The sequence below is a fragment of the Heloderma suspectum genome, chromosome 13 (assembly GCF_057233095.1).
Source record: "Heloderma suspectum isolate Gila_16-S chromosome 13, 16-S_ref, whole genome shotgun sequence".
NCBI classification, from domain to species: Eukaryota; Metazoa; Chordata; class Lepidosauria; order Squamata; family Helodermatidae; genus Heloderma; species Heloderma suspectum.
Genome location: NC_139470.1, coordinates 19,604,260 through 19,629,643, shown reverse-complemented (window position 1 = coordinate 19,629,643; position 25,384 = coordinate 19,604,260). Strand labels below are relative to the sequence as shown.

Sequence of the window (25,384 nt, the reverse complement as noted above, 5' to 3'; positions counted from 1 at the left end):
GCTGTCCAGTGCTCTGCGAATGGTGGCCGCATCTGCAGCCACTATTCACATTCCGTTAAATGGCTGTGATAGGCTACATAAGTATTTACGTAGCCTATCACAGCTAATGCAGGGACGCCATTTGTGTCCCTGCATTAAAAAAATAAATAAATATCCCACTACGCTATTTGCGTTCCCCTTTTTTTCGCCGTAATAGCCTACGTAAATATTTACGTAGGATAAAACAGCAAAAAATAGGGAACGCAAATGGTGGCCGCCGTAGCCGCCGCCATTTGCGTACGCATTTTGTTTTTGTTTTTGCTTGCTGTGATAGGCCACGTAAATACTTACGTAGCCTATCACGGCCTCCGCAGGGATGCAAAAGGCGTCCCTGCATTAGCCGTGATAAGCTACTTAAGTATTTACGTAGCCTATCATGGCTATGATCAGGAAGTGAATGGCGGCCACAGGGCAGCCGCCATTCACAAGTCAGCATGGACGGCAGCAAGTAAGTGCTCCATTTTATGCGCCTTTTGTGGGTTGGGGGGGTGGGGGCTTCGTTCCGCCATGGATTTCGGGGGGCCGAATGCACTGGCCTTCGGCCTCCCCGAGATCTGTGGCAGAATTCTCCACCATCCCTAATCCCTAATCTTTGCTTGTGGGTTTTTTTTTTTTTTGTCTCATCCTCAACACTTCCCCAACAAAAGAAAATTTGGAGAAATTAGCCCTGCCCTTTCATTCCTTCAATTCTGGATTGTTTGGCTTTCTCACTTTGAGGGGCAACATTATTGCTTACTAAGACCTTCGTTTGCTGTCCAGGAGTTGACCTCCAGCAACCTTACTTTGTAAATGATCTATGAAGTGCTATCCTTCTGCACAGATGGTTTGCTTTGTGTTGTTTCGCTTGTGTGTGCGTGTGTAGACGACTCACTGCATGAGCTGCTCTTTCTTGCCGCAGACCAGGCTGGGAAAGAAAGAACAGAGAGCTTTTCTAAACAAGTCATTTATTGTGTGCTCATCATTCCCTACTCAAGAGTTGTTTATGGGTTCTTTGTTGTGACCTTCCAGTTTTGCTTCTATTTTTAAAGAGCAGTATTATTCCTGAAAGCAAACAAAAATGACTAATTTAATTTAATTTAATTTTGTGAACCGCCAAGACAGCTTCGGCTATTGAGTGGTATAAAAATGAAATAAATAAATTAAATAATAAAATAAACCTACCCCTCTTGTGTATTTGTGCTAGTCTGCTGTACCACAGTGCCCCCTAGAGGTTATGTAGAAGAAAAGCCGGAAAGGAAACATTCTTCGTGTAGTGCTTGGATCTCAATTCTGTGATGAAACTGAACGTAGATTAGGGATGGATGGACTCCCTTGCACCCGCCGAGCATGGGTGCTTGCAGAGTCACTGCTGTGCCCTACCCCCATGAGCTGGGCTGTGTGAGCCCTGCAGGGCTTGGTGAGAAGTCTGGGAGTGCCACACAGCTCCCGCCTCTAAATGCAAGCTGCTATTTTTATGCAAGATGGCAGCCTGTATCAAGGAGTGGGTGGCTGTGGGGGTGTTCCCTCCTCCACCACTGTAGCAGGGGTGCGGGGAGGAGGAGATTAGAGGTGCTCCTTTCTTCCCCTCTTGTCCCTGCCATAGTGGCAGGGGCAGCAGTGGCAGGGATGGGCTGGTCTTTTTATGTAAGTCTCTTACACTTATGTAAAACAACTGGCCTGTCCCCTCTGCTGCTGCCGCTGTAGCAAGGGTGGGGGAGGAGGAGAGAAAAGGAGTTCCATTATCACCCTCACATCTCGGCTACCATGGCGGTGGTGAGAGGCGGCTCATTGAGGGACCAGCTGCCCGCATACTTGCCCAGCTCAGCATGCGCCAAGTCAGGTAAGCACTGAGGTCCATGGACTGGTGTCTGGGGGGACAAGCTGGCAATTTCTTGCTGGGCTTCAGGCCCCGACCATACTCCAGCACCATCCCTAATGTAGATATAGAGAATTAACAGCCTAGTGTAGAAAACACCAGAGTCAGGCAAGAACTCAGACAAGGCAAACAAACAGTGAAAGTAGAACCACACTGTGCAGTCCAATAAACCAATACTTATTGTACAATAATTATTGTGAAGTCATCTCCTGTACATTTTTTTAAACAAATGAAATTGGGAGCAGGGGGCAGAAAGAAGAGATGTGGGGCAATATTTTGTGGGTATATGGGGTGATGGTAGAGTGATCATTCATTTTGTGGCCATGAATGGAAAAGAAGGGTTTAAAGTTAAACATAGTCAGCATGGCTTATTAATCTTACCTGGTGCTTGAAGATTTTCTCTGGATAACTAGGGGTGGGTGGATTACTTACCCCGTTCCGGGTGGGGGTGTCCACTGGGGGGGGAGGTGATCCCTCCCCCCCAGAATCCTCCCCAGCTGGCTCCGCTCTGCAGCAAGTCCTCAGAGCCGCCGGCCAGGCCCACCCGCAGCCGGACTTCCATCCACTGCCAGGCTGCGGCTGCAAATGGCATCTCGTGTAGCGGGCGCCATTTGCGTCCCTCCATTAGCCATGATAGGCTATGTATATATTTACATAGCCTATCATGGCAAAGAGCAGGGATGCAAATGGTGCCCGCTACACCATTTGCGTCCCTGCCCTTTTTGTGATAGGTTACGTAAATATATACGTAGCCTATCACGGCTAATGCAGGGAGGCAATGGCGGCCACAGACCAGGGCAACAGATGGACCAGACTGGCTGATGCCAGGTAGGGTCCATCCCAGGAAAATTTCACTGGGTCGGGGGGGGGGAAGTGCTCCGTTCCGCCATGGACTCCAGGGGGCTGGATTCTTTAGAATCCGGCCTCATTGCAGTCCATGGCGGAATTCTCTAACATCCCTATGGAAAACAAAATCATTGGTCCTTTAGGTTCTCAGTAACTTTTCTCTTTTGATGTGTGTCTTGTGTGGTTGGGGAGGGTCATCCTTAGCATCCCTGAATTCTGCTGCCCCTTTGCCACAGAAACCTTGTCCCAATGTCAACACAGACCCACCTTAGAGGGTTGCTACCTTTCCCTCACCCCTCACTCAAAGGGGCTCTGTGACTCTAGCAGCTGAATACCATGCAGAAATTCAACTGGTAGAGCTTCTGCCCTCACTGCACCTTCACACCTGGCGCATGCTACTCCTAATGCATGTGTGCCTGCTGTGCAGCAGCCCCAAGGATATTAATTCCAATATTTCAAATATTAATTGTTCTGGAGCGCAAACCAAATGTATCTAGAATATGTTTCTGCTCTACAAGATTATTTCCCAGTTATTCATTAGAGGATTTGGGGTGGGGTGGGAGGAAGAGATGTGTAGAATCTTCAGCCATTCCAATGGCTCACTAGCAATCAAGGTTGGGGGGACTCTCTAGTGGTGGGATAAAGGCACTCTGCACATGCTGAACCATGACCTTCCTCTTTACAGTTACTTAACACTGTACTCCATCAACTGGATCAAAAACTCAGGACCCTGATCAGTATTCATGGAGATTCAAAAGTAGAACCCATTTAATTCAATGCTAAAACCCATTGAGTTCAATGGTGTTTATCTAGGGATGGGCGAAAGTCACTTACCTGGTCCCGCAGCTTGCTTCGCGGTGAGGGGGAGGCGCTCTGTCCCTCCCCCCAAAATTCTGGGTGGGGGGGAGCTCCCCACCTCTCCGGCTGCGAAAGTTCTTCTCCTGCCGGGACGCAAATGGCGGCAGCCGTAGCCACTGCCGTTTGCATCCCTGGCCTGCAGTCAGCCGTGATAGGCTATGTAAATCTTTAGCATTGCCCTTAATAGGCTACGTAAATCAAATAGTGTTGCCCTTATTTTCGCTGTAGTCTACGTAAATATTTATGTAGACTACCCGGGCCAAAATAAGGAACGCAAATGGTGGCACCCATGGGCGCCGCCATTTGCGTATGTGCTTTTTTTTTTTTTCAAAGTCAGCCATGATAGGCTACGTAAAGATTTATGTAGCCTATCTTGGTGTTTTTTGAAAATCTAGCCATGATAGGCTACGTAAATCATTACGTAGCCTATCACGTTTTTTTTTTTTAACTTTATGGGGAAATGGTGGTGGCGGCAGCTGGTCGGAAGACCGGCCGCCGCCCCCGCTGAAACGCTTCCGAAACGCCGCCAGGACCCACCGCCAAGAGGGACATTCGACAGAGGTAAGTCCCATCCCGGGGGTGGCAGGGGGTGGCGGAGAATTTCCCCAATAATTTTGGGGTGCCGAATGCGTTGGCATTTGGCTTCCCGGAGATTCGTGGAGAAATTCTCCGCCATCCCTAGGGGGAACGCAAATAGTGCAGCGGACGCTATTTGCTTTCCCCCTTAGTTTCGTCGTCTTATTCTACATAAATATTTACGTAGACTAAGACAATCAAAAATAGGGAACGCAAATGGCGGCAGCTGTAGCTGCTGCCATTTGCGTACACTTTTTTTTTTAAACCCAGACGTGATAGGTTATGTAAGTCTTTACGTAGCCTATCATGGCTGAATACAGGGATGCAAACATCGGCAGCTATGGCCGCCGCCATTTGCGTCCCTGCTAGCCAGCGGCTGGATGTCCAGTTGCTGGCGGAGCTGGCCGGCGGCTCCGCAGAATCCCCGCAGAGCGGAGCCGGCCGGTGAGGATTCCGGGGGGAGGAATCCTCACCGCCTCCCCCCCCCAGCAGAGCGCCTCCCCCCCCCAGCAGAATGGAGCGCCTCCCCCCCCAGCAGAACCTGGCAGAGCCAGGTAAGGGAGGTTTTGTACATCCCTACCCCTGCCCCTGCTCACCCCCATCCATGCTCGATGAGTGGCCTGCAATCACCCTGGTGACATTGTCAAGCTCAGCGGTCACCATTCTTTGAAAAATAAAATAGCATTCACAGAAATGTACATATTTGTGTACGTGCGGAAATGTGCATTTTGCAAATGCGGATATTTGCATATTGAAAATTGCAAATTTTGTGAATGTGCATATTTGCATAGGAGCGAAAGTTCACAAAATGCACATTGCGCATATGCATAAATATGTGTATTCGCAAAAATGCACATTTTCACACATACCAAATACGTGCATTTTTGCTATCGCCGTTTCATTTTTCACAAAATAGCAACTGCAGAGCTCAATGAGGCCACCAGGGTGAGCGCAGGCTGCTTGCCGAGCGCAGAAGGGGCTTGATTGCAGTCTGGGGACTGGTGAGTGGGGCGGGGGCTGGGCGGGCGCCCAGAGAACCTGGACGGGGATGGGTTTGCACATCCCAATAGAAACACAGGCACTAAGGGTGAAGCAGACACTTTTTTTTTACTTCATTACATTCAGTGGTGTCGCAGTAAATTCTGAAGTGCAAGCCCTTATCATGGCAGTCCCCTATAGCCATGCCCACAAGGAGAGGCTAAAAATGCAGACGGCTGCATTGATCCATATCAACAGAGCCACTGTGGCACTTTTTATCTCCAATAAGATGAGGTTTTTGGTTTTTGTAAATCTAAAGGTCTTAATTTCTCATTGAAGTCCAAAATACTTTCCATTGCAACACAGAACAATATTTTGTTGCTGGAAACATTTACACCGCCCCCCCCCCCAGCAATTCCTGATTGGATTGCAAGAAATAAACTTCCCACATCTGCAATGGGCCATGCTCTGATTGCCTCATTGTCACCGTAGCCAGAGCAAGGGGCATCCTCATATATATATACACATACAAATATACATACACACACACACATATACATACACACACACACACACATATATATATATATATATATATATATATATATATATACACATACATACATACATACACACACACACACACACACATACATAAGCATACACATATACATACGTATATATCCACAATGCAAATGCTTGCTATGCTCATTTGTTGGGCTCTGTATTTCCATGGAGAATCTACTTTGCAAAAGTCCTAGTACAGCCAGTCACTATAAGCCATTAATAGAAATTTGCATGATGACAGGGCCATATTGCAACTCCGGGAGAATTAAAGAAAGGTGGTGGTGGGAAAGTCCCATTCAGTTTTCTTTTCTCCAGAAACACAAACTCCTGTTGAGACCTCACCATGGCTTGGGCGGTGTTTTTCCTTGCACTTCTCAGTTACTGCTCAGGTAAGGGAGTGAAGCCATAACTTCATGATGCCCATGGGCCAACAGCAAAGTTAGTTCCATTCTGTATACATCATAGAAACACGGTGCCTTTATGACCCTTCAGAACATTGAAAATGAATGATACTAATATTCCTTGCTTGTTCTTTAGGCATCAGCTCACAGCCAACTTTGACTCAGCCTCCCTCCATGTCTGTGTCCCCGGGACAAACAGCTCAACTCTCCTGCACTGTCAGCAGCAACCAGAACACCATTTACTGGTATCAACAGAAACTTGGACAAGCCCCTCGCTATGTGCAGTATGCTGGCGGCAGCAGGGGAGAAGGGATCCCGGACCGGTTCACTGCTTCTGTCTCTGGAAACATTGGCTATTTAGCCATCACCAACAGCCAGGCTGAGGATGAAGCTGCTTATTACTGTAACATGTGGTATAGCAGCGGCAGCGTGTATCACGGTGGTATAATCTTATGGGGAACTGAGACAAAAACCTCCAGTCTTCTTCCCCAGAGTGGAGAATGCACAATATCTTAGATCTTAATTAGTTTTGTGCCTGGGATTGTTTGCATCAAAGAGTTGGAAGTGATCAACAGGACATCAGTTTTATGTTATTTATTTTAAAATACTTTCGGCTTCCTTTTAGAATGGAACGTTGTAGACTCAACTGCTTCTCCAAAACCTCAAATTGTACTCATTTGTGAAGGTCAGTTTACTCATCTTTAGAGTTATGCTTCTGTTATGGAGATCTGGCCCTGAGCTAGCTAGCTAGCTAGCTAGCTAGCAAGATAGATAGATGATAGATGATAGATAGATAGATAGATAGATAGATAGATAGATAGATAGATGATTGCAAAGGCAAGCCTTGAGAAAGTGATTTGCAATGACATAACAAATGCAAATTATTACAGTGATTCAGACCTTGTAGTGTGTGACACTTCCTCATGTCTAATTTTGCTTCCTGTCTGGCACATGGCACACATGTTATCAGATATACCTCCAGCTACTGAGTATTTCCTGTGACAGAATTAGAAACAAGCAAAACAACCATGTCCAATTGTACCCTTCATAGATAAAATGGCCACAGAAAACATTGCAATGATGGTTAAAGCAACATTTTCTAGTGCTGCGCCAGGAATGCTGTATCTTACATACATACATGTTGTTGTTGTTGTTCAGTCGTGTCCGACTCTTCGTGACCCCATGGGCCATAGCATGCCAGGCCTTCCTGTCCTGCGCTTTCTCCCGGAGTGTGCTCAAGTTCATATTCATTGCATCGGTGATGCTGTCTAGACATCTCATCCTCTGCCGTCCCCTTCTCCTTTTGCCGTCAATCTTTCCCAGCATCGGAGTCTTTTCCAGTGAGTTTGCTCTTCACAGTACATACATGTATATGCATATAATTTGAAAAAAAAAAAAAGGGAGAGAGACTGCATTTTGGGAAATGTGCAAACACCCACATATGCCCAGATGAAATAGGCATGGAATAGACTTGGAATTCGGAAAAGATGAACTAGGGATGGGTGGATTCCCTATCTGCCAGTCCATGGGGAATCCACCCATGGGGGGGGGAGGAGATCCGTTCCTCCTGGAATCCTCTTCGGCCGGCTCCGCAGCAATTCTGCGGAGCCACCAGCCAGCTCCGAAGCACCAGCAATACGGCTGCCATACCGTATTGCTGGCTGAGGGGACTGACTGCTGATGCAAATGGCATCCAGGATGCCATTTGCAGCCATAAAGGTCTTAGTTTAAGCTAAATGCAGCCATTTGTGTCCCCTTCAGCCAGTGATAGGGCATGGCGGCTGTATCGCTGGCAATCCAGAGCCGGAGGATCCAGCCAAAGAGGATTCTGCAGGGAGTTGGAGGTAAGTGTTCCTTTCCACCACGGACTCCAGGGTGGGGGGGCAGATTCTTTAGAATCTGGCCTCATTGGCATCTGTGGCAGAATTCTCCACCATCCCTAAGGGGAACAAATCATGGAAATGGACTTGACAGATCTGCCCGTCCCTTGTGTCAGGGTGGACACTGAGCCCATAGAATCCCAGAGCAGTTCTGATTCTGAGGTGGAACAGCTGCCTGTGGGAGAGGAGCATGCTCATCCCTCCCAGGACCAACAGCTGGCAGAGATTCCTCCCGCTGGCATTCCTGAGATAGATAGTGATCCTGGGAGTGAGAAAGCATGGGAAGAGGGCTTGCTGGATGCTCGACGCTGACGCAGGGAGCGGCGCCAGATGGAGGGCGCGGAAAGGAGGTGTAGTGCCTGTTTGGCGTGCAAGCAACGGTTGCACCCAGAGGATTGAAGGGAAAAGGGGAGGGATTCTCCCTAGCCCATAAGTTCAGGGTCTGCAAGTGATTCTCCTTCAAATGGGGACCAACTGTTCAAACCCAGGGCATAGGTTACTCTGCTGTTCATAGCTAGTCGCTGATGATAGAATAATTAAGTTGTAAAAGGAATAAAGCTTTGAAAAGAATCCTTTGTCTGTGTCTGGACCTGGCTACTGGAGTACACTGAAAGAGGCTGCCAAGGAGCCCTTGACAGCTTGTTCTTTTGTATTTTGAAGTCAAAACTGTATCTCAACTGTTTTGGAATTTGGAATTCACGGTGGCCAAATTTCAGACAAACGTGTTAAGAAATGGCTGAGGCAGAGGACATAAAATAACTTACCTAGTTAAAAAAAAAGTTCCTGTTTGTAACCCTTTTTTGCACACTCATTTCCCCACTTGTTGCTTCTGTAAAACCAGATGAAGATAAGCATGTGCTTAATTTCCATTGAAAAGAACAGGAATGAAACATGCTTCACACGAGCTCGATGGCAGTGCTGGTTTTTAGGGGCCCTTGGGTAAGGCACCTCCAATGGCCCTCCTCCCGTAGTGAGTCTACCAGCTCACTGCTCTTATTCCCAGCAGCTATTGCTCTTCAACTTCTTTCTCATCATTGTGACCACTTGCTTGCTTGACAGGCAGAGAGCCAGTGAGCAGGTCGCCATGGCGTCTCTTGCTCCTCTCTCTCACTGCCACCAGTGTCTCACCAGAGTGAAGGGGAGGTGAACAGGCAGGTTGCTCTGGTGGGGAGGAGGAGGGAGGTCAAGGGGGTCTTGTTAGTGGGCCCCTGCTGGAATGTGGGCCCTTGGCAGGTGCCTGACCATGCCGATCTTGGATGCGGGCCCTGCTACCAAGGACTGCTGCTCCAAGCCTCCCACCGCTTACTCTGCCTGTTGTGTTCATCTGCAATGTCTTGCCCTGCAATGTTAAAGAATAGCCTGCTAAGGGGCTCAGAGCCTGTGTTTCCATGCTTGTCACTCTCACAGAAAACCCCCAATCCACAGCCAGCTAGTCCCAGGGGCTCCAGTATGGCATCCATCAGTACTGGTTCTCAGATTTTGGGGGGCCTTGGGGAAGACATACACAATGGGCCCTTCCCTCAGTGAATCTACGTTCTCCCCACCATCATCACCACTTGCTCTTGGACCTCCTCTTCTTTCTCATCATTGCTGCCACATGCTTGCTTAGCAGGCAGAGAGCCATTGAACAAGCAGGCAATGGCATCTACTGCTCCTTCTTCTCACCACCACCACCACTGCCTGGGCCAGAGCAAGAGGTAGGTGAAAAAGACGACTGCAATGATGAAGAGGAGAAGGAGTCCAGAGATGCCTCTGGTAGGGTAGGGACCTAGGTAGGGGCCCGACCATGCCTCCCCTTGGCTCCAGCGATGCTAGATGTTGATGTTTTCTTCTAAAACACTGCTGTCTTTAGCCTTTGGGGGGAAGTGTTGGCCCACATTTGGCAAAATTATGTGACCACCTACGCACACTGCACCTGTGGGGTGTGGAGTGAAGTAGGAGATTGTTTAGCAAGCATGAGTGCTCTTCCTGAGACGTCCTGCTCACTCACGAACAGAGGTCAAGCTCCAGTAAGCACCCTTGCCCAAGAACATGGTCTGGGTGGGACCCTGGCTTGACACCGGCTGGCATGTCTTGCAAGTCGTGCAGAGCCGATGAGTGAAAGTTGGAGGTGGGGTGTGTGTGTTCTCCTTTCCAGTGCCATGGCTGAAATGGGCTCATGCTCTGTTTTAATGTTTTAATATAATTTTAATGCTATTGTTGTTAATTTATATTTTAACTTTTGTATATTTTCATATGTTTTAATTGTATATGTCTTAATTTCTGTAGACCGCCTTGTGTCCCACTACTGGGGAAAAGGTGGGGTATAAATTATTATTATAAAATGAGTAATAATACTCATTTTTTAAAAAAAATAAAATATTGCAGATGCCAACATCTGTGGGATGGCAAAGCAAAGGCTTTGGTTGATACCATAGGTGTAAGGATGGACGAAAGTCCCTTACCTGGTCCCGCAGCTGTTTTCGGTGGGAGGGAGGCACTCTGTTTCTCTCCCCGAAATTCTTGGCAGGGGGGAGGTGCCCTGCCCCTCCCGGTCGAAATTCAGGCTGGGGGGGAGGCACCCCATCCCTTCCCGCCGAAATTCTGGCCGGGGGGGAGTGCCCCGTCTCCCCGGCCGCGAAATAAAAAAGTGATAGGCTACGTAAATAAAAAATAAAAACACGTGATAGGCTAAATAACGATTTACGTAGCCTATCACGGCTAGATTTTCAAAGTCAGCCGTGATAGGCTACGTAAATCTTTACATGGCCTATCACAGCTGACTTTGGGGGGAGGAAAGCACGTACGCAAATGGCGGCGCCCATGTGCGCCACCATTCGCGTTCCTTATTTGGGCACGGGTAGTCTACGTAAAGATTTACGTAGACTACGGCGAAAATAAGGGCAACGCAAATAGCATTGCTAAGGAATGTGAATTTGCATACGTGCTTCCCCCCCCCAAAGTCAGCCGTGATAGGCTAAATAAAGATTTACATAGCCTATCATGGCTGACTTTGAAAATCTAGCTGTGATAGGCTATGTAAATCGTTATGTAGCCTATCACTATTTTTTTTTTTTTTACTTTACTGGGAAATGGCGGTGGCGGCAGCCGATCGGAAGACCGGCCCCTGCCCCTGCTGCCACCGAAATGCTGCTGAAACGCCGCCGGGACCCGCCGCTGAGAGGGACATTCGCACGAGGTAAGTCCCATCCTGGGGGTGGCAGGGGGGTGGTGGAGAATTTCCCCACCAATTTCGGGGTGCTGAATGCGTTGGCATTCGGCCTCCTGGAGATTCGTGGAGAAATTCTCCGACATCCCTACTAGGTGGCATTTCAATGAGTGCTGTGCACAAATAACCTCTTGAAATTCTCCACCCTTGTGGAGGCAGACAAATTGGGGGCACAATTTCACTGCATTTCTCCAGTGGGAGGTGAAATTCTCTGACAATTTCACACAGGTAGGGCTCACCATTGGCAAAGCTCGTGTCACAGCTTCCTCCTCCTCCTCTTCCTCTTCCTCTTCTTCTTCTTCTTCTTCTTCTTCTTCTTCTTCTTCTTCTTCTTCTTCTTCTTCTTCCTGTAAGGGTTTGTTTAATTTTTGCACTGCCATCTCAAGTTGCAACAGGAGCAACTGTATTGGCACCCTGGCACCCATTTTGCATTGCCCACAATACCCCGTACAGAGAATTTTTATTGGGCATTCTGGGGGAGGGGAGGTGAAACTCACCCCCAAATGGGGAAGAAATTTGGGGAAATTTTGCCAAGTGGCATTTCATTTCGGAGCGGGGGTAAGAAAAGAAAAACCTCAGGGCTTTTCTGAGAAAAGGTGTCCTCTGAGAAATGTTGGCTGAGCTCTACTTGACATTCTTTAGGGTTCTGCACCTTCCCCAGGATCTTCCAGTGTTAAATTTCTGGGGGCAAATTCTGGATGCATCTTTTCTCTATGGTGTGGAGAGATGATGGTACAATGAAAGGCAAGATACTCACCCACACTCCTTGGCCACCTCATATGAAAGGTAAGCACAAGAACCCTGAATCCATCCCATGAGAATGTCCTCGATATTTCTTCTCTTTTCTATTTCTTTCCAAAATGAATTTATCTTCTATCTAATTGAGTGAGAATGGTTAAAAATAATGTGTAGACTAAATGTGTAGGCTATTTGCGTTGCCCTTATTTTCGCCGTAGTCTACGTAAACATTTACGTAGACTACAGCGACCAAATAAGGAACGTGAATGGCGGCTCCCTATGGGGGCCGCCATTAGCGTACGTGCTTTTTTTTTTTTAAAGTCACCCGTGATAGGCTACGTGACGATTAACGTAGCCTATCAGGGCTGACTTTGCAGATCTAGCCGTGATAGGCTACGTTAATCGTCACCTAGCCTATCACGGGGGCGGTTTGGTTTTTTTTTTAAACTTTGGAGTTCGCGGCCGGGCGAGGCGGAAAGCCTCCTCCCCGGCCTGAATTTCAGCTGGGCGAGGCGGGAAGCCTCCCCCCCGGCCTGAATTTCGGCCGGGCGAAGTGGGAAGCCTCCCCCCCGGCCTGAACTTCGCGGGGGGAGCAACGAAGCGCCTTTCCCCCACCGCGAACAAGCTTCGACGACAGGTAAGTGACTTTCGTCCACCCCTAGTAAAAAGGAAATCAAACTTTGGAGAAATGTTCACAAAAATGCTTATGAATTTTAATACAAACTTTAAAAAAAAGTTCTCAAAATTTGGGATGAACTGGAGAAATTCTAAACATTTCAGGTGAACTGAATTTAAGATTGACAAAAGAAGAGAACCTGAAATAACATTATTCCGTCCCTAGCCAAGACAGATGACATCAAGGCTGATGAGAGCTGGGAGCCTGGTTTATAAGAAACCATGTTTGAAGGATGAGCTCACTATTAGTACGTAGGGGTATATACATATTCCTGGACAGCCCCCTGGACACGACATCAGGTTCTGGGGCTCAGCCTTCGTAACTTAGCCCTCACTCAATTTCACTGTCAATCCCAGTCCTCCACCCCTCCTCAGGGGATTTATAACCTGGATTCATACAGACCTTGCTGGCCCTTAAAACTCTGATGCACAGACATGTTTGTCAATGGAACAGAGGAAGCCACCTCTGACAAGCCAGGAGTCAGGTTGCCAGGGTCAAACTCATCATCGGTTTCCTGGCCCTTCTTAGGACTGGAAAGGGCAGAAATTGCACCAGGGGCTTTCTGCATGCAAAACAGGTGTTCTACCATTGAGCTCCAGTCCCTCTTTTTGACCAACAGATTTTTTCTGCAGATGCTCTATAACCCTCCTGCACTCGGAGTTAGTAGTTAAGGAGCACAATATTTGCATGAAGTGGCTGCTGTCTTGATCTCTGAGGACTTAAGAGAGACTGAGAGGGTGCCCGTCAGAGATTCCTTTGCTGTAAGAAGATTACCACATCAGTGTACCCACAATGGCCCTCCTCCTTCTCACCATCCTTATCTCCATTGGTGAGTGAATGCATGTTCTGGACAGGTAAATCAATGGAAGCAGCAAAAATAGCCATCTTTTGTACTGCAGTTGATCACAAAATGTTTGATGTTGCTACACTGTGGGAATTAGCTTGATGAGCTTCTCCTTATCTTCTTCTCTTTCAGGTCTCAGTGTCCAACAGCTCCAGTCTCTGAAGCCTACAGAGGTTGTTTCTCTAGGTGGGACCATCACTCTCTCTTGCAGACTAAGCAGTGGAAACATCAATGATGGGAACTACCCTGGGTGGACCCAGCAGAAACCTGGAAGTAAACCCAGGATGCTGATTTATACCACAGGCAGCAGACCATCTGATGTCCCTGCCCGGTTCTCTGGGTCTAGATCAGGGAACACCATGTCTCTGACCATCACAGGTGCCCTGGCAGAAGATGAAGCAGATTATTACTGTACTGTTGAAATACCAGGGCAGTCAGGCACAGCCATTCATTTAGATGGGGAAGTGAAACAAAAACCTCCTTCCTTCACTCCCTCTGCTGAGCTGTCTGTTGTGCATTTTGGCTACATAAAGATCCACACACAGAGAACAAGATCACTATTTGTATAGATGAATATTTTAATATAATTTTATTTGTAACCCCCTTTTAAATCTGCTATTATAAGGTGGCATAGAAATAAATACATGGATTTCAATTTACAGCTTCAACATGAAATTTTGTCTCAACGTAATCCTTTTGACAGCTTTAGACAAGTTGCCATATCTCGATGTATAGCCATCTATAGGCAATCAATGACTACTAGTCCTGATGGCTATATGCTCCCTCCAGTATCAGAGGCAGTATGCCTATGTACACCAGTTTCTGTTGGACACACCTGGAAGGTTGCTATTGCACTCATGCCCTACTTGTATGATGTCATGCCATTTTTTTGCAAACCAAAGGCCATTAATACAACCTATACAAAATTACAAAACGAATGACAGAAATAAAACCCTGGAGGAATTAAACAAATAAAAATGAGCACAATGAATCTGAACTGAAATTCATCTAGGCCTTTACACCAAGGAATCATGTTTACAGTAGGGATGTACCAAAGGTACTTACCTTTCGGGGATTATGCTGATGGTGCGAGGGGAGGCGTTCCATCCCTACCCCCGGAATCCTGGCCAGCCGGCTGTGCTCCGCAGCGATTCTGCGGAGCCGCCGGCCGCCTCCGCCAGCAGCTGGACATCCGGCCGCTGGCTAGCAGGGGTGCAAATGGCGGCGGCCGTAGCCGCCGCCGTTTGCATCCCTGCAGTCAGCCGTGATAGGCTACGTAAATGTTTATATAGCTTATCACGGCTGATTAAAAAAAAAAAAAAGCACCATGGCCATGGGCGCCACCATTTGCGTTCCTTATTTTGGCACGTCTTAGTCTACATAAACATTTATGTAGATTAAGACGGCGAAAATAAGGGGAACGCAAATCGCATGGACGCTACGCTATTTGCATTCCCCTTATTTACGCCGTCGTAGCCTACGTAAATGTTTACGTAGACTAAGACGTGCCAAAATAAGGAACGCAAATGGCAGCGCCCATGGCCGCTGCCATTTGCATATGCGTGGGTTGTTTTTTTTTTTTTAAGTCAGTTTAAAGATTTACGTAGCCTATCACGGTGTTTTTTAAAAAAATCTAGCCGTGATAGGCTACGTAAATCTTTATGTAGCCTATCACGTTTTTTTTGTGTGTGTTTTTTGTTTTTAAACCTGGAAATGGCCGGAGCCGCCACCGCCAGGAAGATCCGCCCCAGGTAAGTCCCGTCCCGGGGGGGTGGCGGGTCGTTCCGCCACCGATTTCGGGGGGCCGAATGTGCTGGCATTCGGCCTCCCCGAGATCCGTGGCGGAACTTTCGTACATCCCTAATTTACAGTATCTGTAAATCTGCATCCATCCCCCAGGCTTGCAATTGATCTTTAAACGTTCAGTCATGCAAATGGATCTCCTTCCATCCAGACAAAGCAAGAAAAGCAGTATCGGAGGCAGTATGTCTATGTATATCAGTTGCTGGGGAACACAACCGGGGGGAGGGGGTATCCTGCTTGTGGAGGGGCAACTGGCTGGCCACTGTGTGAACAGAGTGCTGCCCTAGATGGACCTTGCTCTGATCCAGCATGGCTCTTTTTATGTTCTCATGGTCTTAAAACCTCACTTTTCTTTTTTGGGGGGGACGGAAATGTCATGCAAATTTGCTTGTCTGATCATTGGTCTGGATAAAACATCACATCATCTTTGAGGAAGTGTGATAATTCTTGTAAAACCAACGGGCGTGAACAAACATATATGCTGGAACATTCTTTGGTTCTTGTATTTAAGAGCAAAGGAGGTAAGGTCCCAGCTAGATACCTTTCCCTCCGAGGAACTTAAACTGGTTCTTACCTCCACAATGGCCCAGCTCCTCTTTCTTCTCACACTGCTTGGTTACTGCTCAGGTAAGTGTGTGATGTAGTCTCTTCACACATAGGCCAACTGAAGTGCCTTTGGTTGTGTGGATTTGTCATAGGAACATAATGCTTTTATGGTATTGGAGAACATGGGAAATGTATCTAAGCTGTATTTTGCATCTGCTTTTTGTCAAGGTGTCAGTTCGCAGCAGCCTTTGACTCAGTCTGCCTCCATGGCAGGGTCCCTGGGAGAAATGGTTAAACTCTCCTGCACTGTCAGGGGTAGCCCCTTGAGAACCATTTCCCAGGTCTCAACAGAAATCAGGACACGCACTTCGGTATGTGCAGTATGCTGGTGGCAGCAGAGGACCAGGGATCCCAGATCTGCCACGCTGCCTCCAGAAATGTTGGTTATTTAACCATCACCAATGCCCAGGCTGACGATGAGGCTGATTATTACTGTGGTATGTGGTATGGCAGCAGTGGTGACCAGTTTCACTGTGGTATATTCTTATGTGGAACTGAGACAAAAAAAACTTTATTCTTCCTCCACTGAGTGGAGAAGGCAAGATCACTAGAGAGCTTAATTTGATCTGTGCCTCAAATGCCTCAAATCATGGTAGTGATGGTGTGGGTGCCTGTTTCAGTCTGCAAATCTGTTGGATTGCTGGCACCCGTGCTCCCTGAGCTACACCTGCCAAGCTCCCCACCTCAGCTCGCTGGCCCTCCTGGCTGCAGTTGAGCCCCACCTCCACACTGGGTGAGCAGCCTGCAACTTACCCGGGCCTGTCTGTCTCTGTCCTGATCGACATGTTTTTAAAAAACATGGTGATCGGCAGCAGTTGCCCATAGACTTATATGCAAAATAGTGCTGTGAAACTGGGGATCCACAGTGCTATTTTGCGTATAAGTCTATGGGCAACCACTGTCGATCATCATGTTTTTTAAAAACATGGCGATCGGGACAGAGATGAACAGTCCTGGCTGAGTTGCAGGCCACTCACCGAGCATGAAACAGGGGCTTGACTGCAGCCCGGAGGGCCAGCGAGTGGGGGGAAAGCTCGGTGGATGCCCGGAGAACCCGAGCTGGGATGGGTTTTCACATCCCTAAATCATAGAGTGGAACCACCCCTTATCAATGGGAAGACCACCCACCCACCAGTAGGGACGTAAGGCCTGTGTAAAATATGCTCTGTCTGTGTTTTGCGGATTGTCAGGTGCCTTTTGTTCCATCGTCCACTCACAGACAGGTACAAATATTTTTTTTCATCATGCAGAAAAATATGCAAATAATTATGTAAGTATTTACACAAGTATTTACATAATTTACCTTAAGTGCATAACATTTAGCATATTGTCCCTCATTTCATTCAAAATTTCCTCATCAGAAACTTGCATATTTTGCTACGAATATATATGCATAAATTTCAGGAAAGTAAAAAACAACAACAATCATCTGAAAGTCCAAGGACTCTGTGCAGCCTGAGGGGGTCATTCCACAGTGGATTCTGCAGGTCGGATTCTAAGAAATCTGAGCTCATTTTAGTCTATCTTGAATTTCTCCAGCATCCCTACCCGCCACCAGCCCATGTAATCCATAAATAGGGATGTCACAGAATTCCGCCACGGATCTCGGTGAGGCCGAATGCCAGTGCATTCGCCCCCCCGAAATCCATGGTGGAATGAAGCCCCCGCCCCACCAACCCACAAAAGGCGCGCAAAACGGAGCACTTACCTGCTGCCGCCATTCGCCATTTGCGTCTACTACGCTATTTGCGTTCCTTTTATTTTTGCCTTAATAGCTTACGTAAATATTTACGTAGGCTAAAACAGCAAAAAAAAGGGAACGCAAATGGCGGCTGCCATAGCCACCGCCATTTACGTACACGGTTGTTGTTGTTGGTTTTTGGCTTGCCGTGATAGGCTACATAAATTCTTACGTAGCCTATCACGGTTAACTACAGTGGTCACCACGTGCCGCCGCACCACCGCCGGGAGGTGCTGCCGCCAGGGACATTGGACAAGAGTAAGTCCCATTCCGACTCATATCGGGGGGGGGGTGTCCCTGCACTGCCCTACCAGAAACCCTGGGGGGGGGAAGAAAAAGCTGTGCTACAACCCCTGCCAATAGTGAACCCTATCTGTAAGAAACTGCTGGAGAATCTCTTCTCCCCTAGGAGAAATTTGGTGAACTCCCCCCCCCGCCTCCATTTCTCTGCCCACAAGTAGACTGGAGAATTTTGGGAGGCCATTAGGGATGGGGGAGAATTTCTCCCCGAAACTTCAGGGGGCCGAGTGCCAACTAGGGATGGGGGAGAATTTCTCCCCGAAACTTTGGGGGGCCGAGTGCCAACGTATTTGGCCCCCCAAAGTAGTTTCAGGGAGAAATTTCAGGGAGAAATGTTTACGTAGACTACAGCGAAAATAAGGGCAACGCAAATAGCGTTGCCCTTATTTTTGCCATAGTGTACGTAAAGATTTACGTAGACTACAGTGACCAAATAAGGAACGGGAATGGCGGCTCCCTATCGGGGCCGCCATTATCCGTACGCGCTTTTTTTTTTTTTAAAGTCACCCATGATAGGCTACATGACGATTTACGTAGCCTATCATGGCTGACTTTGCAAATCTAGCTGTGATAGGCTACGTTAATCGTCACGTAGCCTATCACGGGGGCATTTTTTTTTCTTTTATTGGAATGGTGGCGGTGGCAGCCGGTCGAAAGATTGGCTGCTGCCCCCGCCCCTGACGAAGACCCGACGAACCGCCGGCCGGACCCACAGCCGGGAGGGACATTCGCCAAAGGTAAGTCCCGTCCCGGGGGGGAGTGCGGGGAGCGGGGGTGTGTGGAGAATTTCTCCCCGAAACTTGTTCGGGGGGCTGAACACGTTGGCGCTCGGCCCCCCGAAGTTTCGGGGAGAAATTCTCCACCATCCCTAGTGTACGCTAATGGCAGCCCCCATAGGGAGCCGCCATTCACGTTCCTTATTTGGTCCCTGTAGTCTACGTAAATCTTTACGTAGACTACAGGGACCAAATAAGGAATGCAAATGGTGGCTCCCTATGGGGGCTGCCATTTGCGTACGCGCTTTTTTTTTTTTCCAAACTCACCCGTGATACGTGATGATTAACGTAGCGTATCACGGCTGACTTTGCAGATCTAGCCGTGATAGGCTACGTAAATCGTTACGTAGCCTATCACGGGGCTTTTTTTTTTCTTTTGAAGTTCGCGGCCGGGGAGACGAGGCGGGAAGCCTCCCCCCCAGCCTGAATTTCAGCCGGGCGAGGCGGGAAGCCTCCCCCCCCGTCCTGAACTTCAGGGGGAAAAGCGAAGCGCCTCCCCCCCACCGTGAAGCAAGCTGCGAGACCAGGTAAGTGACTTTCGTACATCCCTAGAGGCCATGTGTGAACAGCTCTACCATGGAGCGTATCTCCCACTGGCTGGACATATTTCCTGTGATGGAATTCATGATGAACAAGACACCCGTGGCCCACCATAATTTCATTTCCAAGAATTGCTGCATGCACGGCAGGTCCTCCTGGGAGGGACGGAGGAGATGCTGCCAACTGGGAATGTGTTCTGTTAGCAAAGATGCAAACATTTGGAAACTAGATGTGGACAACTGGTACCCACACACAGGATTGCACTTTAGGTTAAGGAAAACATTTCCCAGCAGTGCTAGCTCCAGGTTTTTGAGGGCCCTTGGGCAAGATGCCTTTAATGGCCCCCTTCCTCAGTGAGTCTACTTTCTCATTGACATTGCCACCAGCTGCTATTACTCCTCATCCTCTTTCTCATCATGACTGCCACTTCCTTGCTTGATAGGTGGAAAGCCAGTGGGTAAGGAGGCTGTGGCATCCACTGCTGCTGTTGCTACTGCTCCTTCTCACCACCATTGTCTGGTCTAAAGTGAGAGGCAGGTGAAGAATCTGGTTGCAATGGGGATAAGGAGGAGCAGGTCCAGGTCAGGAGGTTCTTATCAAGGGGCCTTGCCCAGCTTGTGGGCCCTTGACAGGCACCAACTGTGACTACCCTTGACACCAGCTGTGTTTCTAATCTCTAGATACTGTCAGGATCCTGGCTGATCCAAGGTCAGAGGAGACCTGTTTGGAGGAGGACGACAACAAGGAGCAGTTGAGTCACTTGGCACACCTCTCTCCTACAGCACAGCCCTCTCCTACAGGCCAAGCTGAGGTCCCCACGAACACCTTCAACCCCATCGTATGCCCAGCTGTTGTTCCAGACTCTCCCTCCACAGCTCACCAGAGTACCACCAGCAGTGGGAGACTAGGTGGGATTCTCAGAGCACCATTACCTGGCTGCTCGAAGACCCTTTTGCCCAGGGTATACTCTTGAGGAAAGGTCTACTCAGGAGGAAGCAGACCCAGCTGTGGCTACTGATGATGCAGATTCATCTGCAACTCCTGAATCAGGGACAGGCAGCATATAAGGTCTCAGTCTTCCCCAAGACTTTGCTGGGTTGACAGTGTTCACAGAGTTATTTTGTTCTACTTATGGGTGGAGGAAAGATACAGGCATGTGTTGTATCTTTAGAAGACTCTCTTTCACCCCCTGATCTATTCAAAACTTTGGGGTGAGGAAGCTGATGTAGTTAACTGAATTTAGCTTTGGCTTAGAACATGAGTCGTCACTTTGGGGAAAATATACTGGCATATTTCTAAGCCAAAGCATGTTATTTGGGGCTCATGCATTTCTACATACAATTGGGCTGCTAAGATTTGTGCTTGATTAACTGGATTTTCTGGTGTAACTAAGGGCACAATCCTCTGGCCGCTAGATGGTGTCTAGATGGCTGTTGGAATGTTTGGTTTTGGGGATTCAACCTGGGAGCCTGTGCTCCAAGGTCAGTTCCTGGAAAACTGCCTCCCCTCTCCCACTGCTTCATAGGTGGTGCAAATTGTCCCTGGGCAATGTGCTCAGAAAAGCAGCACAGAGTGGGGTAAAAGGGGGGGTTCCTGGGGGTGGGGAGGGGCAGGGATGGCAGAAGCATTGTTATGTTGCTTCCTATGTGTTGTCCAGCTGCCCCCACCCTGCTCTGAAGTCCTGTGGCTAGACAGCCAAAATCAGCCATCTAGCCAGTAATGCAGGGTGGCTGGAGAGCAGAGGAGAAGACCCCCTCCACACTCTACCTGCCCTGCTTTGGATAGGAAGTCATCCCTAAGTTTGGAGGCAGCCACCTATTCTCATAGGATTGCTCCCTTAGGGTGTTTTTAGCAGGTGAGGCTTTGGAATTAAATAGACATCTTGGATTCATGAATTTGGAACTGACAAGTTATGAGACATCAAATGGCAAACTGGAAATGGGCCAAGGATGGGGGAGAAAGAAAGAAATCTGCTAAACTTCATATGCGTTGACGTGAATTCAAATTTGCACCTTTGAAGAACATTACATAAACTACATGCCGGGGGGGGATGATTATCTCAATTATTTCAGTTGTGATTAATGAATTTTATTTTTCATTCATGTCCACCCCAAATTTTGCATACGAAATATTAGTCATTACAATTGTATGATCCCAGCTCTTCTGACTTTGTCCTGTAGAGGGTGATATTGGGATAACTTTCTCATATTTCATAGAATTTAACTGGCATAGATAGGTCACCATGTACACCTGTAGAGTGATGTGGAATATCGTTTAGTTTAAACTGGTAGGATCTCATCCCCCCCACCCCAATCCTTCCTACTTTATACATGGACAGAGAGATCAACTCTAGTTAGCTCTAAGTATGCATCTAACAAGGCCTTTGTACCCTTGCCCCCAACTCATGCACCATCTCTGACATTTTTAGACTGGTTTGTGAATGCCCAGATCTGGCAAGGAAGAATGAAGTGTTTCTTTCCACAAATGGTGCTTTAAACACTTTTGTTTTGTTTTGTTTTGGCATTAATGATTTTGATTTAAAAAATCAGGCTTACCTTGACTACAATGTAGCCGATTTAAAAAGGTTTGCCTTGCGATCTTTCATTCTGTACTGTTCCCATTGACCCATGTGAGAGGAAAAATGTGTCTGGCAATGTATAAACTTTCCCCATCAACCTTTACCTGAGTGGGTTAGACAACAACCCCTACATTTTTTCCTGGCCAAAGCAATTAGTGTTACCAATGCTTTTACATATACTGTTTATGCAAATTTGTCATACCATCATCGGCTTTCCTCTAACATAAATCTGTTGGTAAATGATTTCTGGCAGAGCCTATGAGCATAGAACACATTTGTATGAAGGAGCTATTCAGTAGTTCTGAAGGTCTTAAGAAAGCAGGAGAAAGGTTCCCTGTTGTTATCTTTCTGAATGAAAGTTACACTCCCTTGGAGAACTCACCATGGCCTGCCTGAGCTCTGCTATTCCTTGCGTTTCTCAGTTTCATCTCAGATAAAGGTGTGCAGAATGAGCTTTACGTGGGGCAATTACAAAGCTATTTGAGTTATTTATCTACCATAAGAACATAATTATTTTCTGGTATTTGAGAGCACAGAAGATGTACTGAAGTCATGATTTCTTCCTCCTTTGTCTAAAGGTGTCTGTTCACAGCCAAGACTGAGTCAGCCGGCCTCAGAGTCTGCATCCGTGGGACAAACAGCTAAACTCTCCTGCTCTAGAAGTGATGGTAGCTGGGATGAAATTGCGTGGTATCAACAGAGGTCTGGAGAAGCCCCTCGCCTTGTGCACTATGCTGGTGGTAGCAGGGGACCAGGGATCCCAGATAGATTCACTGCCTCCCGGTCTGGGAACATGGGCTATTTAACCATCACCAACATCCAAGCTGAAGATGAAGCTGATTATTACTGTGGAGCCTGGTATAACAGCAATAACATGTTTCACGGTGAAACACGTTAGTGTTTCTGAAGAGGACTAGAGAGGCAAAAACCTTCACTCTTCCTCCATAGACCAGAGAAACAGAATAATTCAAGAAATTAATCGGCTCTGAATGTGTTTTGCCTGTTTTTGACAGTGATGTGCAATGATATCTGCTTAGTTAGACACATGGATGCTATGAGTGAAATGAGCTCAGCTTAAATATCTGACGTATTTCACCAATGAGCAGAAGTCCACTGATGTGGACTGGTGACATGTGAGCGCGCACCACAGGTCTCCCCTCCCTTTCAACCATCTGCAAATGTGTTCCTTCATGAGACCTTTCAGGTCAGGCAGAATAATATAGCTGTGTGTGTGAATGTACGGGTCACGTTTTGTGTGAAACATGCATGATGCCTCCTCTTCTTCCTGTGTCCTGTGGCGGGGTGGATGTTGGCTCATCATGTTTCCAGTATTTGATAGAATTAAATCAAGGCCCTGTACCTCTGGCTAGGAGTGAAGCATGAAATGCTTCAGTACAAATGTGTACATTTCTGGTCCTTCCTGCTCATTAATGGAGAGATTAAAACAAGGCAGCATATCTTACAGATCCTAACTCTGTCATACCCTCATTCCTCAGAACTGGGAAGGTATGAATCAGCAAAACTCAAACTCATCAAAGTCCTCTGAGTTCCACCTCAAAACGCATTCCAGCTTGTGTCCATTTGAGATTGTGAGCTTCGGGTTTGTGTTTGTTGGTTTGTTTTTACTGTTTGCACAACAATTTGTGTGCATCTTTCCAAGTGAGTGTATCAATTGTGCATTTTTTAAAGGGACATATCTTCCTTCCATGGATTAAAGTGAGTTTGTGTGCATTTTCCCAAAGTACACATTTTTCATGTGCATTGTACAAATGTATGCATGTTGTTGAACACAGTTGGTGCTTGGGTCCAGGAGGTGTGGATTCTCTTTAAAAACTCATGAATTCCTCATACATTCATGCCCCCCCCTTATTTTCCCCAGAACGTGCTCATACATTCCCAGATGTAATGGTACTCAGGATAAGACATCTTAGCACATACATCATGTCTATGGCCACTGGACATATATGTGAGTTGTAAGTGTCATAGGTTCATGCATGTTATCTCTATCAATTGATCACAGAGCCTGATGATAGAATATGTTGTGAAACAGCCCTCCCGGATAAAGAGTAGAGTGTATGTATCATAACCCCTTAGACACAATACATTATAATGAGGGCAGTTACATACCTTCACCTAAGTGCAACTGAGTGGTGAATATCCCTATGTGGATCAGTCCATAGATCACTGGCTTTCAGGAGGTTGATACATATTTTTTCATAGGATGGGCACTTGTACACTCCATGTGGATACATGAGAGATTAAGGGAAGTATCTAGCTATGGTGTAATTCAAAGTTGGCAATGACCCCCAAACCAGTATGGTTGCAGTCATCCTCCAGATGTTTAGGAATCCATATCAGTCAGCCCCAACCAGCACTGGCAATGGTTAGAAATGCTGGGAGCTTAGTCCAAAACATCAGAAGGGGCACCAGATTGGGGAAGACTGGTATATTCGGGAGCCATCTGCTTGTATTCTTGCTTTTCTTGCTATGTTATTGTTTTTATCGCTTTTATGTATTTTAACTGTTTTTATGTATTTTATTGCTGTGAGCACCTTGGGAGGGCTTCTGCCTGGAAAGGTGGCCAAGAAATTCTTTAAATAAATAAATATCTGTATCCTTCCATACTTTTAAGCAGACTGTGCAAATTTCATGAACTGGATTCCCCCGAGGTCTCCCTTCATACAAGCAGCATCTCTCTCAAAGGATATTTGAGGGTGGCTTACTTTGTACTTATTGGAGGAGGAAGAGGAGGGAGAGTTGGGTCACCCGCTGGATTGGTAGGTCTACATCCCGAAAAGGTGTCAGTGCATTTTCGATACTGAGTTGAAGGAAAAAATATCAAGCGGGGTAAGCTGTCCTGTTGCTGTAACTCTGTGATGGCAGAAGGTGCAAATGGCAGGATTTTCCCCATCCTATGCAGCTATTAAGGGCAGAGAAGCCCTTTCAGGATTGGGCTGTGGCTACGCCTAGGAAAGGATGCTTGTTTCAGCATAAAATCATAGGGTTGGAAGGGGCCTACAAGACCATCGAGTCCAACCTTCTGCTCAGTGCAGGAAGCCTGATTCCCAGGCGGTCTCCCATCCAAGTACGAATCAGGGCTGACCCTGCTTTGCATCCAAGATCAGACGAGATCAGGCACATCCAGCCCTTTGTTACAATCATTTTGTTATTGGTGCTTCTGGAACAAAATGGATGGGTGGGGTTCTTCTAGCAGCTTCAGCAGCCAGTGAGCAAGCAGTGTATTTGCATATGGGGGGGTCACAACCTCTGGGGTAGTTTAAGACTGAAAGAGAAGATGATTAGAAGAGGTACATTGCCTTGAGCCACTAAGTGCTTCTGATTTTCCCATAATGCCTTAGGCTCTTCTGCCCCTTCCACTCCTCACTGGAGAATGAGAGAAGGTGTCAATCTGCTACTTTAAAATGAATTAGAAAATGCTCTTTCCCCTATTTTTTTTTCCTTGATGGTTTTACTTTTCATTCTGCTACAAAATCAGACTGGACATTAATTCCTATCTTTCTCTCCAGGTGTCAGCTCAAGGCTGCACTGCCTCAGACACCCTCCCTATCTGTGA

At 47.3% G+C, this 25,384-nt stretch overlaps 2 gene segments (V, D, J or C); both read left to right on the top strand.

Moving 5' to 3' along the window:
* Positions 1–25,384, top strand: part of LOC146336148 (immunoglobulin lambda-1 light chain-like) — an 813,229-nt gene that overhangs the window by 153,629 nt on the left and 634,216 nt on the right.
* Positions 15,705–24,439, top strand: LOC146336153 (immunoglobulin lambda variable 2-8-like). The segment is given in 3 exon segments: positions 15,705–15,896; positions 19,913–20,140; positions 22,389–24,439. Coding segments are annotated over 3 exon segments (594 nt in total).